Below are 15,705 nucleotides of genomic sequence, written 5' to 3'. Positions count from 1 at the left end.
CTCACTTTTAAAGTTATATAATTAACTAAAATTTAACTTTCTCCAAACCATATCAATCAAAATTGCAAATAAACATTTTTTTAATATCAATAAAAATGTATTGATTCTGGATCTAAATAGTTGTGAGTTCTCAACTAAACCCATATTTTAGGATTGGTTGGATTAACAACGTGAAGAATACTCAAATTAATTTTAAACCCAACCCAACCCAGTTCATAAAATATGGGTTAAGTTGAGTTGTATTTTTTTTTTTTTTCACTTCCAACCCAACGACTGTTTAGTTTTCTACCTTCAAACAATCTTTTACTTTTTACACAATCGATTAACTTTTCATATGATCGATTAACTTCCTACATGATTAATTAATATATATATATATATATATATATATATATATATATATATATATATATATATATTATTAATTCAAGTTAAGTTGGGTTGAACCGATTTTTTAGGTCCAACCCAACCCTTATTATTCATGTTGAACTTATACCCGTAGTCAATGCTCATAAACATGGAGTCTAGTTCCATAATAATGCAAACAGTTATTTTAGTCATTTCGTGTAAGAAAAAAGAAAATGAAGGAAAAAAAAGGGAAATGGAATAAAAATGTAGAAAAAAATGGTGAATGACATTTGTTTTTGCATATTGCAAAAATATAAAAAATGAAAATTGAACGTCTGAAATCTCAGCCATAGACGGTCGGAGTGATTTGAAAGAAAGATTATGCAAATCAGACGGTTAAAAATGATGGGGTTCCAATCTAACGGCGCTCCCGTCCATCTGAAATCTAACGCTTAGATCATCGTCATCATCTACCTCAGATCCTACCACTGTAGCACGAAGGTTATTCTTTGTGATTTCAAACACAAATTTCATAAACTTCATTTGCGCCAAATCCCTAGTCAATCTCCCCTCCCCATTTCCATTCCTAATTACCACCTTACACCCTCTAAACACGATGGCGCCACCGGCAACCACACGGTGGCGCGCAATCGTATCCATCACCCTCATCTTCCTGTTGATCTCCCCCTCGATGGCTATCTACTGCGACGAAGACGATTGCTACGATCTCCTCGGGTATGTTCCGCCTTCATTTTCCCTTTTTTTCATCTTAATTTTGATCTTTCTCATTAATTTTCAACTGCCCCTTTCAGTGTATCGCAGACTGCAACACAATCGGAGATCAAGAAAGCTTACTACAAACTATCGTTGAAATTGTTCGTTTTTCCCTCCCTTCTATTCCATTCCATGCCTTTTTAAATTCATTGTCATTCCATTTGAATTTCTGTTTTTCCTGTTCCTTGAAGCCATCCAGATAAGAACCCGGATCCGGAATCAAAGAAGCAATTTGTTAAGATTGCCAATGCTTATGAGGTACGGATACGTAAAAATTCTAGATGCTATTATCATCGCTGTGCTTTTATTGTTGTTTAATTCTAGTTATCTTCGTTTTCTAAACATGTGAGCTTATTTATGATTTGCAGATTTTGAAAGATGAATCCACGAGAGAGCAATATGATTATGCAATTGCTCATCCGGAAGAGGTAGTTTTAAGTATTTGAAGTCCACTGCTCAAGCATTATAATATTCTTTTTGCTATCAATCTTTTCTCATGTGCTAGTTCAGCCATACCATTGGCCATTGTATCTGGTTTTGTGGGTTCTTTCTCCGGTTTACACTTTTCTACTAGAAGTGGCAATAGACTCATATGTTGGATGTCTTCTAATTTTCTCTGTCTAGTTACCAATGTGATGCCTTTTTAACAAGTGTAGAGTGATTGCATCCATTTTCTGGGTACAATTTGGTTGCCTAGAGGCTGTCCAAACATAAGTGGTAAATCAGACGCTTGGCATTTGAAATATATGAAGATAGGGCTGAAAAAAGAACAAGATACGTAGAGAATAGGATTGCATTTAGATTCCTTGATTTTTTTAGGCGTGAACAATAGACATTCCCTTTTAACCCAGATTCCAAGAGACAATTCATTTTTGTGAAAAATCATCACAGGAAGAGACCAAAATAATGTCAACATTTGCAGAATGTTACTGCCTAAAGCTTTCCTTTACGATGGATGAGATCTTTGATTTGAATATGCCTGTCTTTTGGGCTACTACTGCAAATTAAGATTGGCTGTATATATGCATCCATACCATCTTGCTTTCTAAGAAAAGAAGAAACTCGAACAAAGAACAAACCATGATTTTGTCATCAATTATCCAATTATCTGATGGACACTGGCTGCTTTTTGATGTACTAAACTGTGATTTCTTCATTTTTTAGGTATTTTACAACACAGCTCGGTATTATCATGCATATTATGGTCATAAGACGGTAAGGACTTTTATACTTATCTCATGTACACAATATGTAGTTTATAACTAGGTTAAATTTATTTATCACTTTGCGCTGGTTTTAGTACTTATGTTGGTTTTCTGCTCTCATTTTAGGATGCTCGTGCTGTGCTGATTGGCCTTCTCCTGATTATGTCTGCATTTCAATATCTGAATCAGTGGACAAGATACCATCAGGTGCTATGATAATCTCTAAGTTATTCGACCTTGAAAAAATATGATGGTTTTTAGGTGAAATGTTTGATGGATGGCCCGGTTAACTTTCACAGGTCACATGAATTCTAGGCTTTGATACCATTCCTGGTTTTGTATGAAAAGTGAAGCCTTTGATATTTTGATTTTATCCTTCCTGTTCTGTTTTTGAGTATATGACTAGGACAGGGATGTACAAATGTTGTTTCAACCTGATCTTGGGAAATTTGTATAGTTATTCATATTTTTTATCCAAATTTGCAAATATATGCTAGATTTCATTCTACTGAATCATTTACTTCGTGCTATAGGCTATTGACATGGTCAAGAAAACCCCTGCTTACAAAAATAGATTACGGGCTCTTGAACTTGAACGAAGTGGAGGAGCAACAAACAAGAAGAAAGGTCACAAGCTAGATAAGTATGAAGTTGTTTGTTAATTACCAGAACTATTAGGGAAACAAAATAAAATAAATGTCGTTCTTTCTGAAAAAGTTTGTTCTTAGCCTTGTGTCAATCTGAAAGAATAAAGTTTGATATTTAAGCTGCAAATATTATTTTGTATCTTTTGAGATTTGTAGCTATGTACGAGTATCCTTGTGACTGAGGGAGGTTATTTTTATAGATGGGTTTTTGTGGTTGTGTTGGATATTTGTTTTCATTGGGTTAAAGTTTTTAGTGCTACATGATTTTGTGGATTGATTTGAGGCTTTGTTACAGCCTTACAGGACATCCAATTTTTTATTTTCTGTATTTGTTTTGGGTGATTTTGTAAGATTTTGAACTTTTACTGTGTTCACTCTGGAACACCTTTTCAAGTTCAAGGTTAAATTTTTTTATTAAATAAAGGATTCTCTCCCTAGTATTGTTCTGCAGTTCAGATTACCCAATGCTGCTCTTATACATAATTTTTGGACTGTTTGTTTTCTTCTGTTTTTTTCCATTTCCTCAATTTGGAACCTCAATATAACCTATCTTATTTATTTTATTGCTTTTGTTTTCTTGTACTTGTGTCAGAAAAGTGGATGAAGATCTTAGCAAAGAACTGGAATTGCAAATAAAAGGAGCTGAGAAGCCGTCTATATGGGAACTGCTAGGCATTCGTTTTATTCTTCTACCTTACACTATTGGCAAGGTTAGATTTTGTGCCAGCAAATCTTCGAATTCTGTTATTTGTATGGTCATTTGGATTTTCAGTTTCGATGTTTTCATTATATTACTGAGCGGACCTTTATTCCTTTAGCTCATTTACCTCATTTACCTCAAGGATTTATGATTTATCATTGTTTTTCCTTGATCCAGTTATTATTGTGGAATAGTTGTTGGTTTTGGAGATACAAGGTCAAAAAAACACCTTACTCTTGGGAAGATGCTTCCTACTTGACGCAAACATCACTTAGAGTCCCTGTTGATGCATGGAAAAACACCGGTGAGCAATTAGCTGCTTCAATGTTTTTTTGTCTTTCTCCAAAGTAATTTAATGCAGCTTTGTATTGTCCCTTAATTGAGGTTCTCTAATTTGGTTTTTAAAAACTTAGCTTATGAACACCACTTCTACTTCTAAATTTCTTTGTTATGTTGCCTACTTTGTACTAACGTTTTCAAAAACCAAAATAAGTTCTGAAAACTAAAGAAAAGTAGTTTTTGAAAGCCTGTTTTTGTTTTCAAATTTGCTTAAGAATCCAACTTTTTTATTTATGAAAGAAAGATAAAAGACATTGTAAAACATTGAGAGGAAAAACAAAAGGCAAATATTATTAAGCGCGACTTTCCCTACTAAAAAAATACTAAAAAAGCATGGATGAAGTTCTTGAGAGGAATGCTCTTAAAATATGAGTAATTAGCTAAGGAGTTTGATATGCTTGCTTCTTCTCTTGAAGACATACAAGTAATGAGCTAAGGAGTTTGTTGTGCTTGCTTCTTCTCTATCTCCACTATTTTCTCTTCCATCTACTACCAATCTGAGTCTCCATTTTACCTTCCATCTCCCAAAAAAGCCGCTGTGAGACGAAAATCAAAATGACAGTAACCAGAATAATATCAAATTAAATTGAAAGGCAATGAAGAAAACTTCAATGTAAGCCAAAGCCAAGTATTTCGAGATCTTTGACTTGAGATATCTCTCAAGCCCTGATTTACTCACGGGTCACCAGAATAATGCTTACCTACCTCTGTCCTTCCCCATTCTCTTTGTTTATAACCAGGGAACTAATTACACTACTATACTCTCAGTTCCACGGACGAAATGTCCATATTTGTTCAAAGGGTATTTTCCCCAACCTATGCTTTTCTTAACCTACAATGCCTAATTTATGATTGTTGCTTGAATTCTGTAAATCAGATGACTCAACAAAGGAAGACCTTATTAGGAGATGTTTATGGAAGAAACCCAACTTGGAGAACTACCTGTCTGAAATACGAAAAGAATCGAAACGCCGAAGATAGGCTGCTGGTAAGCTTTGCGCCCACAAACTCTGCAACAATTTTGGGTAAAATTCAACCATCATGTTACCATTGTTAGAGAACGAGTTAGCTTTTCAGGGAGTCAGTTACAACTTACAAGACAACCATACTGTACAATCAAATTACTACTGCCTCAAAGTCGAAACCATTTAATACCAGTTGGGCCTCATTGTGACTGCATAATTTTGACCCCTACCTCGAGGTAATTTCAGTTCAAATCAATTGTACCTTCTGGATATCAGTCAAGAATCTCATGTTCTCAAGTTATAGTACATTACATTGATAATCACTTTATAATTAATTTATGAGTTAAAATATCCTGCTGAGAATTCAACTAAGAAATAAAGTAATGTTCATTTACTTTTTTTCATTGGCTGCCATAAATAATGTGTTTGGATGAGAAAAGAATGTGAATCCATAAAATTGTTCAAACTATTATATTAGTTTTTATATTTGTAAAGCATAAAACAATTTCATAAAATTTCACCTGCATCACTCAATCATGTTGTTGAATGCCGTCACTAAAAATTACAAAAGATTATTGTGAATATCTTGAAGAAAAAGAAAAGGAAAAGGTCTATTTCAGTAATTTTTGGTGTCCCACATTTGTAAAGAGAAATTGAATTTTGATGAAAGGAAAGGAAGAATTGTTGATATATGCGTAGATATTTTGATGAAGTAAAAAGACAATTTGCTTAAAGTTTGTGGGTACAGAGTGGGCTAGTTGCAATAAAGGGGTATGGCCCCAAGACTTTTCTCCAACCCCAACGGCCAATTAATCGGTGCCTCGAATCTTCCCCACCCATTTTCCTTTTCTTCGCCGACTCTTCTACACATCTTTTGCCGACTCTTCCTCACCATCATCCTTAATACAATACAAAATGTCCATATTTCAATTAACTTATATAAATAATATTCGTTATATACTTTTTTGATATTCCACTCAACATTTTTTTTTTTTTTTGAAATCATAGATATTAAATTAGCTTTAAATTAAAATTTTTAAAATTTGGAGGGTGTTTGTTGTATATGGTTATATAAGATTATAATAATCCCCTCTAATTAGGTATGATACTATTCTAATACAATTAATTATTTCAATTAGCTATAATAATAAATGAATTGAATTGAAAAATAGATTTGGCCATAAATATCCTCCAATTAAAACGAACAAATCTAATAAAATGAATAAATAATAGTTATAAAATCATATTCTCCTAAATCCATATTTATGATTAATTGATACTTTGTTAAATTACTTGATGCCCATCGTAATTGAGATTACTTCGAATAAAAATCTAGTAATCTGCATGTAAAAACTTGCAAAGAATTTATCAAATCTTCAAAATCTTTTTTAAATCTCTAATCTCGTATATTAACAAAGATATCGAGGTAAATCGATTAGCGTTGTAGAGATTTTTCACTAAAAAGAAATCTTTTATATTTTTATATTTTTTAAAATAAAATAAACTAATTTCATATTGTTAAAAGGAATGGAACATAAATAATAAAAATAATTAGAAATGGTGACCTAAAAAGTAGTTTGTGGAAGAGGGGATGATAGTGTGTGTGATAAATCATTGATTAATATATAAAAAATGGACTTGTAGACGAGACGCGCAACCTCTAGAATTTTCTTTATAACGGAAGCTAACTCTGTTATAACGGGCGTCAACTTAATATGGTAAAATGACGTCAGCAAGTCGATTCTAAAATTGGGTCCAAAGAAAAGATTCATTTAATAGGAAACCAAACGGCAAATGCGTGGCCAAAAAGTAATGGATAATTCTGACCACATTGCCCTTCCCTCTCACTATAAATACACCCCTTCTATCCCTTCGGTTCTTCGCAACATTTTCTCTTCTCATTCACTTCGTAGCGAACCAATTCCCTCTCTTCCAAGGTATTTCTCCCTCTCCTTTTTCTTTTTTTATCATCTTCTTCATGCTTTCCGAGATTTTCGTTTTACATGTTTCTTAAATTGGGTTTTGGATCTGCTCTTGGATCCATTTGGGGTTTGTGATTCTTAATCTTGTTTCTGATTTCTGCTCGATTTTTATGTGCTTGATTGGATTAATATGTGATTCGGATTTATGGAAATAGAGTTTTCTTATTCTTATCTCTTTCTTTTGTTTCTGTATAGATGCAAATCTTCGTTAAGACCCTCACAGGAAAGACCATCACCCTTGAGGTGGAGTCTTCCGACACCATCGACAACGTTAAGGCTAAAATCCAGGATAAGGAAGGGATTCCACCGGATCAGCAACGATTGATCTTCGCCGGCAAGCAACTTGAGGATGGCCGAACTCTTGCAGACTACAACATCCAGAAAGAATCAACTCTTCACCTTGTCCTAAGGCTTCGTGGTGGCATGCAGATCTTTGTAAAAACCCTTACCGGAAAGACAATCACCCTTGAGGTGGAGTCTTCTGACACTATTGACAACGTTAAAGCCAAGATCCAGGATAAGGAAGGAATCCCCCCGGACCAGCAACGATTGATCTTCGCTGGAAAGCAACTTGAGGACGGCCGAACCCTTGCCGATTACAATATCCAGAAGGAATCAACTCTCCACCTCGTGCTCCGGCTCCGTGGTGGCATGCAAATCTTTGTCAAGACTCTTACCGGAAAGACTATCACCCTCGAGGTGGAGTCCTCCGATACCATTGATAACGTCAAGGCCAAGATCCAGGATAAGGAAGGTATTCCCCCAGACCAGCAAAGACTGATCTTCGCCGGAAAGCAGTTGGAAGATGGACGAACACTTGCCGATTACAACATCCAGAAGGAATCCACTCTTCATCTTGTCCTCCGTCTCCGTGGTGGTATGCAAATTTTTGTCAAAACTCTCACCGGAAAGACCATTACCTTGGAGGTTGAGTCTTCAGACACAATTGACAACGTGAAGGCCAAGATTCAGGACAAGGAAGGCATTCCCCCAGACCAGCAGAGACTGATCTTCGCTGGGAAACAGTTGGAAGATGGCCGGACTCTTGCAGATTACAATATCCAGAAGGAGTCGACCCTTCATCTTGTGTTGCGTCTCCGTGGTGGTATGCAGATCTTCGTCAAGACTTTGACTGGGAAGACCATTACCCTCGAGGTTGAGAGCTCTGATACCATTGACAACGTTAAGGCAAAAATTCAGGATAAGGAAGGCATTCCCCCAGACCAGCAGAGGTTGATCTTTGCCGGAAAGCAGCTGGAGGATGGAAGGACTCTGGCGGATTACAACATTCAAAAGGAGTCCACCCTTCACCTTGTTCTTCGTCTGAGGGGAGGAATGCAGATCTTCGTGAAGACCTTGACGGGAAAGACCATCACTTTGGAGGTGGAGAGTTCTGATACAATCGACAATGTGAAAGCAAAAATTCAGGACAAGGAGGGAATTCCACCAGACCAGCAGAGATTGATCTTTGCCGGAAAGCAGCTGGAAGATGGAAGGACCCTTGCTGATTATAACATTCAGAAGGAGTCGACCCTTCACCTCGTCCTTCGTCTCCGTGGTGGCTTTTAAATTGTTCTTCTGAAAGTGGAATATTTGGTTTGCGTGGATGGCCAATATGTTTGTGGCCATGTGGATGAATTTGGGATCTTTTCTTTTTTTACTTCTGACGTATGTTTTTAAAAGTTCTCTCTCAAGTTAGAAATTTGAGGAGAACATCATTCTATGTGATGCATATGTATAATATTAGTGGTTTCTATTAAATAAATTGAAAGTTCTTTCTCTAAGAATGATCCCAGTGCATTTCTTGATGATTTAGAACTAGAATTATCTTTTCTAGAAATCATTTTTACTCTTCTGGTAGATTGTAGGCTAAAATTAATAATCCAATTTATTAGAAGTTGTAAATTAAGAATGATAACAATTTATGTATTACCAGTTGCACTCGACATTCAGCTCAAAATATACAGGAATTTGGTAACAATTGAATAAAAGTGAAGAAAATTCAATGGGCTATTGATTGATGACATGAAGCGAAAAGCCAAAAGAAGAAATCAAAATTTGACTTTGTTCTGATATCTTAATCCCATGGACTCAATGAACACTCCCAGGGCAAAGTGGGGAACCTCTCGGTATCCTTGCAATAATCATAGATGACAAGGTTTCTCTGAACCCAAGCATAATCCAATTTCTCAGATTTCGATAAATGCCAAGCATCATATTGATCCCACCAGTTCTCTGTCGTCGTCGATACGCATTTCGGATATGGGTCTTCCCATTGACAAGCATCTACGTTGAAGTCCTTGTATGTGGATACAAATGGCGCCTTCGTCCAGTTCGTCTTCTCCAGTCCTCCTCTTGTAGCCCAATCATCTGCGTTCCAAATGCTCGAGAACAGGTACATGGGCTTCTCGTTAGGGAAGAAGTTGTTCGGTTTATCTGAATTCATGTATACTCTTACTGGTACTCTGTCCACATAAAACCTGTTCCAAGAATGCAATAGATGAGTTAATCACTTGGGTTCAACATTCTACATAAGCTTCATCCACACCACCCACCAGGCGTTTTGAATAAATGACTGAAAGCGGATGGCCCACATCAGTGAATTTCTTGTTCTGTTTGTTACGATGAAGGACGATGACTAACTCTTAGAAGACTTTTAATAGAACTTGAGTTTACAGTAGAACTTACACAATCCTGTGGTCATTCCAGAGAATGGAATAAGTATGGAAGTCTTTTGTGGGGTCGAACCACAGCATGTGCCTCATCTCACGGTTCCCAGTCCCGTTCTTGTAAACATTTGTTTGAATCAGATATGGCTGCCCACTTCTATTCCCCAAGAACTCAAAATCTAGCTCATCTCTCTCTGGTCCAGCTCCATTCTCCGTGCACATCTGCAAAACCCTTTCAATCTTAGCCACAAACTGAAAAGCAAGATCAACTTGAGCTTGAAGGATGTTCAAGAACCTACATAATATGCTGTGACAACACCGGCAGAGTCACCTCCGACCAACTTCAGTTTCATGCTGAACCAACCAAATCTATATCTCTCCTTTGTCTGAAACCCACAACCTGTTTATAGAGATCACTTCAGGTAAAAGAAAAAAAGATAGCTTTGATTTTAAAACAACCAGGATACCGTTTGTCATTCAATAACTTTACCTGCTTCTTTGTCCAAAGACAAATGCCAGATCTGGCCGGCGTCAGAGGTTTTAAAATGGTCATCGGGGCAAGACATTTCAAACATATCTGCAAAAGTTGGTTTAGAATCATCTGCAGATGAAGAAGAAGAGGAAGAAGCAACCAAGATCGCAGCTATGAAAACAAGGAAGCGTGTTGGAGAAATCCTCTCCATCTCCATCTTGAACGGAGGACTCGTGAAGCTGAGAAATGAGAAATGAACTTTCTCCACAGGAAATGAGAACTAAATAATTGAAATCATTGATCTGGGTTTATATCTGATAATTGAACTGTAAGAAATGGACAAGACTTTCGTAGACCCATATAAGCTACAATGCATTTCACTTGTAATTTCAAGCGAATTTAATGTTAGTAATGTAGTTACCACAGCAAAGAGTTTTGATCCGTTGAACTTTTGTTAGTGTGAGGAGAAAGTTACTTGACCAAAATGTCCAAAAGAAGCTTACAACAAAAGGAGGCAGAACCAAAGCCGACATGGGTATTATTGGAAATCAGGAGGAATTGATGCAGCTTGGTAAAATAAAGCTTAGGGAACAGGGAAGTGCATCCAGGCTGCCACACAATGGGACTGTCTTCAAGAACATGACATGTTATTTTCACAATCATTAAACTTTCTTTTATTTTTATTTTTTTAAAACGGGGTTATGATTCATTAGAAGTTAGATCTAAACTATTCTACTTGCTGGTTTTGTCAAGGAGATCACATGCTGAAGAGAAATGAATGAATATTGTATTGGGGGTTATGAAGACAAAAAGATTAAAGAAAAAGGGTACTCATATTCTCCACAGAAGGACCGAATTAATTATGGGGAAAGAGACAATTCCACAAAATAAAGCTTTATTGGTAAAAGAAACTTTGTTAATAGGCTAAGAACACGGTTTCCAACGGATTAATATGCCATAAAACGAATAGATGACAGTGAATAAATGTCACTAATAAAATGGATTTCGTTTTAATTGGTTTAAGTGGAAGGCTAATTCGACGGTGTATGCAATTTGGAAAGCGGTGGAGCCTTCAACTTTTTAGAGTCTCTTTCAATGAGCTCTTGTTTATCACTTTCTTTTCGATTTTAGCAATATTGTCTTTATTCCTCCTTTTCAGACCTTTTCTTTTCTTTAGTACATCAAAGCTATCAAAGAATTTGATTCCATCACAAATGAAATAGAAAAAAAAAAAAAAACACATTTATTTGATGCAGTTCAATGTTTGATCTATTTCCTTCTACTCAAGAGAATGTGATAACAATGAATTTGTTTTTTTTCTCAAAACCAGTTGTGTATAGTTAAATTGTTATTTAGTATCTTCTAGATCTAATTTCGAATTCCACTTTTTACTCAAAATATTTTTACAAGAAATTTTTAAATCTACCACTAGGGTGTCTACTGAGGTTCTGATCTTAGTAGTAGTTGGATAAATATTAAAGAAGTTGAATGGATGGGTTACATCTAATATTGATGAGTAGCATACAGAATTGAACAGCAAATAGAGAAGAAAATTGGGTGGCGAAAGAAGAAGGAATCATGTGCAAAGGTCATGAGGTTGTCGGTGAAAGATGAAGAGATGAGTATTGCATTGGGAATTTAGATTACACCATCTTTCCCTCTGTTTTTATCCCAGAGGTTGTTTAGGGAAATCAACCTCAAGACGCTTGTAAAGTTATCTTAATAGGAGAAAGTTATTTTAGTTACATGTGTTCATCTAAATAGATGAATTCCATTCATATGGTTATTGTTGAATCCGATATGGTTGCAAACAATACATATGACAAGTAAGCAAATTTAGAAATGAAAAGAAGTAGAAAGAAAAAGAAATTGATAACTGTGTTTGACAAGTAATATCGATATAACGAATTTTTTACGACTTTGTCTTCAATTTCAATTTAGATTTACTAGTTAAGTTTGAACTTTTTGCTTCCAAAATAATACTTCACATCTTATATCAGATTCATTCAATATATACAAAATACTTAGATTATGCTTGAAGCCTGAGATCCCCTCACGGATCTCACTTTTCCAAACAAGCCTCATTTTTTAAGTCTTAATTCTCAACTCAATCAATATAACATGAAGAAAAAAAATTTATCAGGAGGTTTTTTTTTTAATTTTTGTCATTTGTTTTCTTCAAATTTTGCTAGGGGAAGAGTATTCATATTTTTCTCTTAAAAAAATGATAAAACAAAGATGAAAAATAAAGTTAAGATGTATTCCTTTATTTTTATTCTTTGTATTAAAATGTACAATTTTTTATTTTTTATTTGAGTAATTAAAAAAATTCTTTTTATTTTACATATATAGAAGATAAAGAACTTCTATATTTATTGGCTCCAAACAATGAGAAATTACATTAATTATTTTGACTAAAAATCTTATTTAATACCTAAAAAATTATAAACAAAATTTTAATTTTTCTAGTTAAACCAACACAACTTATTTTAATATTTAATTTATTTGACTTACTATTAATTTTTAAAAATAGTTTAAAACAAAAATAAAAGTTAGAAAAAAGAGATAGTTGCAAATTTAATAATTAAATTCAAATTAATTAAGTATATAGCACAATTTTAAAAAAATTGCAAATATAGTAAAATTTGTCAAATTCTATCAATGATATAAGTCTATCACTTATCGATCATGTTGCAAATATTGGTCTATCACTAATATACCATATGAAGTCTACGAATGATACAAGTCTATTAGTAATAGTTTTGCTATATTTGCAATTTTTTAAAAATGTTGTTACATCCTTAATTATTATTGCTAAAATAGTCATCTATTGCAATTTCCTTAGAAAAAAACTCTCCCACCAAATGCCAAACGCCCAACAACCCCTAAGTGATTTGGTGCAATTACAACAATCCAACCACACCTAAGTGAGTGCTTTTATACAAATGAACCTAATTATGTAGAAGGTGGGAAGAGATTCTCATCCACACTTTTTTATCATTGACTAACAAATACCAGTGAAATTATCAAACCAAATGTGTCGTATATATATGGAATGGTCAATTCTCATAACTGATCTTCACTCTTTCGATCCCTTTCCTTTATAAATTACAAATTGCTCTTCTCTCTTATGATCTTACTCATCTATTTTTTTTATGCTCTTCAATGTACATTTCGTTTTGCAACATCATTCGATTTGTATATGATCACCCTCTTTTGAGAAGGATCTCACAGTCCAAAGAAAATGAAAAAGAAAAACGTACAAAAGAGAACGAGAAATTGCATTGCCTCCAATAACAATATAAAATCATGGTGTGGAGTCCCAAAATTGCATTTCACATTATTATTTTATTTATGACATCTCAATACCAAATATATCTCATAGGGAATGTTTCAAATTAATGGCTATAGATTGCTAGGCAAAGATATGCACATAATTCTAAGAAGAAAAAAAAAAGCAATTTATTAGATATATCTTCAACATCAATGTTTCATTAAATTGTACGTATAACAATCATAATTTAAATTTTTCTTTTTTATTCTTTTTTTTTTTTTATGTGATGAGAAGTAAATGAGATACATAAATATTGATACATATCTTGAAATACACCTCAAATGCTACATATATATATATATATATATATATATATATATATATATATATATATATATATATATAATGTGAAGTTTTGATAAGAAGGAACCCAAATTAAATACATCAATTTTGTTTATGCTTCTATTTCAATAATCAAATAAACAGTATCCTCTATACAAATATTTTACTCTATACCACTATTTATAAGAATGGAAACTATTGTTCATGAATACATGACCAAATAAACTTGTCCCCTAAAATTAATAAACTTCTTGGATTATTATTTCCTTATACAAGTATCAATTAAAGTAGAAAAAAAAGAGAGAGAATATAATAACAATACATATAAAATTACATAGGCAATTAAAAAGAGTAGAAAAGTGAAGTGATGCCTTCATTTTGATACCCCTTTTACCCAATATCTCCTTTATTCCTCTCTTTGCGTACATACACAGCGATTTCAATTATTCCCTCTTTTGCTCACTCTCTCAAATGACTCCCCTTTACGCTTCTTCCTCTTCACTACTCAACCACATACCCCAACGCCATATCAGTAATTACAAATCTCTCTTCCTACATGCACTTCACATTATAAACAATAAACCAACATTATTATTGTATAATCACTAGCTAGTAGAAGCAAAAGGGTTTGTATTGTTGGTTTTGTTAAAGAGAATTAGAGGGAATGGAAGAAGAGGGTGATATAATTGGGAAAGCTTTTGTGGAACATTACTACCAATTGTTTGATAATGAAAGAGCTTCTCTTTCATCTCTGTATCAGCCTGACTCGATGCTCACTTTTGAAGGGCAACAAATTTTAGGAGTTCATGATATCTCCTCAAAGCTTCAGCAATTGCCATTTGAACGTTGTCGACATGTGGTTAGCACTATAGACACGCAGCCCTCCTCCGTCCACGGCTCCATCCTCATCTTCGTCAGCGGTAGCATTGAGATACCTGAAGAAGAACACCCACTCAGATTCAGTCAGGTTTATGGTTACCCTATCCATTTATACTCTTTAAAACACTTGTTTAACATAATTGTTCTTACTTCATTATAATCACTACCCTTTTTGTAATTACTTGGTTTCTTTTTAAAGAAATAAAATTAATTTTTTTAAAAGAATTCAAATCTTATACTTAATGTGGGTTTGGTTTAACGTTTAAGGTTTAAGTACAAGTGTTTTTTTTTTTAAAAAAAAAAATCACATTAATTTTCATCTAATAAATTCAAATATATGTTTAAGAAAGGTTTAAATCAATATAAATGATTGAGAAAATAAGCAAATGCGAAAATGAAATAATGATGAGATTAGGCATTAGAAAGTTTGGTTTGGTTTTTATGAGAAATTGAAAATGGTTTGAAATTGGTTGGCAGATGTTTCACTTAGTACCATCACCAGAAGGCAACCTTTTCGTTCAGAATGACATATTTCGTCTCAATTATGGTTAGATGGTTGAGCCCTGAGGGTCCTTTCTCTCTTTCTTTCTTTCTTTCTTTCTTTCTTTCTTTGTAGTTTGTACCCACACACTACATTTCAACACATAAACGTTGTATTTTCATGGATTTTATTTTATATTTTGCTTCTTATACTATGACTTTATCAATGATAAAGATTAACAAGCAACTTCCACCACCCAACATTTTAAAATTTTCAATTGAAATTGTAGAAGGACCAAAACAGTTTCATAGTTTAAAATGTGGAAGTACATTTGGTTACCGCTAATTATTAATAATATTTATTGTTGTTTGATTACTAATTGATATTTATTGTTATCTAATTGTTAATGATACACACTTACCATTATCTTGTTGTTATTTTATTTAATATTGATTGGTATATAATTGTAAATGATATTGATTGCTATATAATGACCACTCCTTTTTCTTTTATAATTACTTAGGAGAATGTGATAATCGTCTCATTACCTTTCAACTTTTGTCAATTGTTAAGTAGTTTTTTATTATCATCATATTCTCGTGTTATCGATCTTTCATTTTTTGTCAAT

General features: G+C 33.9%; 4 protein-coding genes across 4 annotated transcripts; 3 read left to right on the top strand and 1 right to left on the bottom strand.

The window, feature by feature from the left end:
* Nucleotides 1–850: 850 nt before the first annotated feature.
* On the top strand, nt 851–5,380 carry LOC101219764 (chaperone protein dnaJ 50). The gene is made up of 10 exons (XM_004153404.3): nt 851–1,083; nt 1,161–1,223; nt 1,314–1,380; nt 1,491–1,550; nt 2,287–2,337; nt 2,454–2,534; nt 2,861–2,970; nt 3,567–3,684; nt 3,852–3,978; nt 4,891–5,380. Exons 1-10 carry the CDS (start codon nt 965–967, stop codon nt 4,992–4,994), a joined length of 900 nt encoding a protein of 299 aa, XP_004153452.1. The 5' UTR covers nt 851–964; the 3' UTR covers nt 4,995–5,380.
* A 1,395-nt stretch (nt 5,381–6,775) lies between these two features.
* Nucleotides 6,776–8,744, top strand: LOC101219285 (polyubiquitin). Its single transcript, XM_031880415.1, has 2 exons — nt 6,776–6,915; nt 7,156–8,744. The coding sequence occupies exon 2, from the start codon at nt 7,156–7,158 to the stop codon at nt 8,527–8,529; it is 1,374 nt and encodes a 457-aa protein (XP_031736275.1). The 5' UTR covers nt 6,776–6,915; the 3' UTR covers nt 8,530–8,744.
* On the bottom strand, nt 8,634–10,473 carry LOC101219526 (probable xyloglucan endotransglucosylase/hydrolase protein 8). The gene is made up of 4 exons (XM_004153403.3): nt 10,120–10,473; nt 9,929–10,029; nt 9,649–9,851; nt 8,634–9,440 (listed from the first exon to the last, which is right to left on the bottom strand). Exons 1-4 carry the CDS (start codon nt 10,316–10,318, stop codon nt 9,038–9,040), a joined length of 906 nt encoding a protein of 301 aa, XP_004153451.1. The 5' UTR covers nt 10,319–10,473; the 3' UTR covers nt 8,634–9,037.
* Nucleotides 10,474–14,221: 3,748 nt separating this feature from the next.
* LOC101222289 (nuclear transport factor 2B) lies at nt 14,222–15,456 on the top strand. The gene is made up of 2 exons (XM_004153610.3): nt 14,222–14,684; nt 15,074–15,456. The coding sequence occupies exons 1-2, from the start codon at nt 14,382–14,384 to the stop codon at nt 15,146–15,148; spliced, it is 378 nt and encodes a 125-aa protein (XP_004153658.1). The 5' UTR covers nt 14,222–14,381; the 3' UTR covers nt 15,149–15,456.
* The last annotated feature ends 249 nt before the right edge of the window (nt 15,457–15,705 follow it).

This window comes from Cucumis sativus, chromosome 1 (genome assembly GCF_000004075.3).
Source record: "Cucumis sativus cultivar 9930 chromosome 1, Cucumber_9930_V3, whole genome shotgun sequence".
Taxonomy (NCBI): domain Eukaryota; kingdom Viridiplantae; phylum Streptophyta; class Magnoliopsida; order Cucurbitales; family Cucurbitaceae; genus Cucumis; species Cucumis sativus.
The sequence above is the reverse complement of the archived record's forward strand: the minus strand, read 5'-3'. Positions and strand labels throughout refer to the sequence as shown.

Coding starts and splice junctions, on each gene's coding strand:
- LOC101219764 (XM_004153404.3), top strand. CDS start 965: ATGGCGCCACCGGCAACCACACGGTGGCGCGCAATCGTATCCATCACC. Junction 1,084..1,160: donor GATTGCTACGATCTCCTCGG/GTATGTTCCGCC, acceptor TGCCCCTTTCAG/TGTATCGCAGACTGCAACAC. Junction 1,551..2,286: donor CAATTGCTCATCCGGAAGAG/GTAGTTTTAAGT, acceptor TTCATTTTTTAG/GTATTTTACAACACAGCTCG.
- LOC101219285 (XM_031880415.1), top strand. CDS start 7,156: ATGCAAATCTTCGTTAAGACCCTCACAGGAAAGACCATCACCCTTGAG.
- LOC101219526 (XM_004153403.3), bottom strand. CDS start 10,318: ATGGAGATGGAGAGGATTTCTCCAACACGCTTCCTTGTTTTCATAGCT. Junction 10,030..10,119: donor GTCTTTGGACAAAGAAGCAG/GTAAAGTTATTG, acceptor CTCTATAAACAG/GTTGTGGGTTTCAGACAAAG. Junction 9,852..9,928: donor GTGTTGTCACAGCATATTAT/GTAGGTTCTTGA, acceptor AGGGTTTTGCAG/ATGTGCACGGAGAATGGAGC.
- LOC101222289 (XM_004153610.3), top strand. CDS start 14,382: ATGGAAGAAGAGGGTGATATAATTGGGAAAGCTTTTGTGGAACATTAC. Junction 14,685..15,073: donor ACCCACTCAGATTCAGTCAG/GTTTATGGTTAC, acceptor ATTGGTTGGCAG/ATGTTTCACTTAGTACCATC.